This window comes from Pteropus alecto, unplaced genomic scaffold (assembly GCF_000325575.1).
Source record: "Pteropus alecto unplaced genomic scaffold, ASM32557v1 scaffold194, whole genome shotgun sequence".
NCBI lineage: Eukaryota > Metazoa > Chordata > Mammalia > Chiroptera > Pteropodidae > Pteropus > Pteropus alecto.
The window spans coordinates 2,096,492-2,098,351 of NW_006436281.1; the positions used below are offsets into that span (position 1 = coordinate 2,096,492).

Genomic DNA, 1,860 nt, shown 5'->3' on the forward strand with positions numbered 1-1,860 from the left:
GAATGGGCTTCACCACCGTCCACGGCCCCATCAGCCCCGGGGCCCAGCACTTGGCAGAGCAGCCTATGGGGAGGGGAACTGAGAGTCAGATTTGACACCGCCCCCCAGACCCCCAGCCAACTCTGCTTTCCAGGGAGCGAAGGAAGGAGGTGGCCTGGCTCGTCACTCTTCCGGCACATTCGGTTTTGCTGGGAAGGGCAGGTGGGGAGGGTCTGAGGGTGGGTACCTTGTTCTGACAGTTCCGGTTTCTTCTCCCCCTGGTTCGGGTCTGTCCCAAACTTCAACTTATGATATTTGGCCCTAAAAGAGCAAATGATTAACAAATGAGACAGAAGAGTAGGCAGGGCCAGCACTCACCTCGAGAATCCCAAATCCCAAGTCCCGCCCCTCCAATCCACTCTACCACCTCTGAAGCTGAGACCCCTCCCGCCCCCCACCCCACATTAAGAGGCCCCGCAGATGGTGCTGTGAAGAGCCCACTCTTTGGAGCCTGGAGACCGGCTGCTATCCCAGCTCTAGGAGTGCTCGGAGCAGTCCTCACCTTTACTTATCTGGCTACTGGAAGGGGCGAGACACTATGAATAGGTGGTGTCTGGCACGCAGCAGGCCACTGCCATCATGAATACTGTCACAAGTGTCTATCCTGAATCCACCTACTAGTCTCATTCTGTTCCTTCTCCTAGAACCATACAGTACCAGTGATGGGGAGAACACCCGATCCCCAGTCTCCCTCGGTGGAGGGAGCGTGGCCGGCCCCCCGACCCCGCTACGGGGGGCTGGCTTCTCAGAAGGCAGGGCCGGGGGCGCCTGGGCGCACCTCTCTTGCTTCAGCGCGTATTCCAACATCTTGATCCGGCGCACCAGGTCTGTCTTGAGATTCTCCTGCCCTTTCCTCTCTCCCTGGAGGAAGGCCACCTGAGCCTGGGAGGAAGGGGACAGAAGGAAACGAGAAGACAGCAGAGCTCAGGCTCACTGATGTGTGTCCCTCACTCACTCAAGGACAATCAGTGCCAGCCCCCACCCCCACAATGTCCTGCAGCAGCTACTTCTTCAGGCGTGAAAACTCTGACCCAGGCTTCAGTGGAAAGCGGAGGGCATGCTGGGTCGGCTTCCAGAATCCCCTTCCACGTCACTCACAGAGAAAGAGCTGAAGAGGAACCCTAAACTCCTAAAATGAAAATGGGGCCAGCTGGGGCCTAACCTGTCCCCGCCTTCTGGGGAGAAGTCGGCTCAAGGATGAAGGTGGGGAGGCAGGCATTCACAGCTCTGGGCTCCCCCTCCCTCAATCGAAGGCAGGTGCTGTCCCTCGGCTGCTGGCGGAGGTGGTATCTCACTATTCCTACCAGAGCATCTGTCTCTGGGAGGCGTAGGAAGCTACTTCTGGAGTTTAGGGACAAGAGTGGGTGGCTCAGCTCAGCTCCCGCTCCAATCCAAAAGCTGCACCACCCGACCCCCACCGTGGGGACCAGCCGCAGACGTGACCCGGGGCCCCTGCCAACCACTCACACCGTCTGCTGGCAGGGGCTGCCCTAGTCTGCTCTGGTCTGTCAACAGGTCTTCTGGAGACACTGGGCCAGTTGCCTGCGAGGCAGGAGCCTGGCCCCTGCCACGTTCCGGAAGTCCTGTGCCAAAGCCCTGAGCGCCGGGCTCGTCCCCGGCTTCTCCCCAAGTGCTCCGCTGTCCCAGGCTGAGACAGCCTGAGCTCCAGGCCCAGCTCGGCCACTTCCCTGCTGCACACTCTTAGGCAGGTCATCAGCCTTCTCTGAGCCTCCATTTCCCCTTCTAGAAAATGGAGCTCACCAGGGTGCCTGCCCCTCACGTGTTAAGTTCTTCTCAGCTCAAGGCGCAGCACGGAAGAAG

The 1,860-nt window shown here is 59.6% G+C and overlaps 1 protein-coding gene across 1 annotated transcript in view; it reads right to left on the reverse strand.

Moving 5' to 3' along the window:
- The window catches only part of STRN4 (striatin 4), a 17,598-nt gene extending 16,642 nt beyond the window's left edge, over positions 1-956 (reverse strand). The window contains 2 exon segments of the mRNA XM_025046733.1: positions 227-300; positions 818-956. Coding sequence (XP_024902501.1) covers positions 227-300; positions 818-846 — 103 coding nt within the window. The 5' untranslated portion in view covers positions 847-956.
- Between the last annotated feature and the right edge of the window lie 904 nt (positions 957-1,860).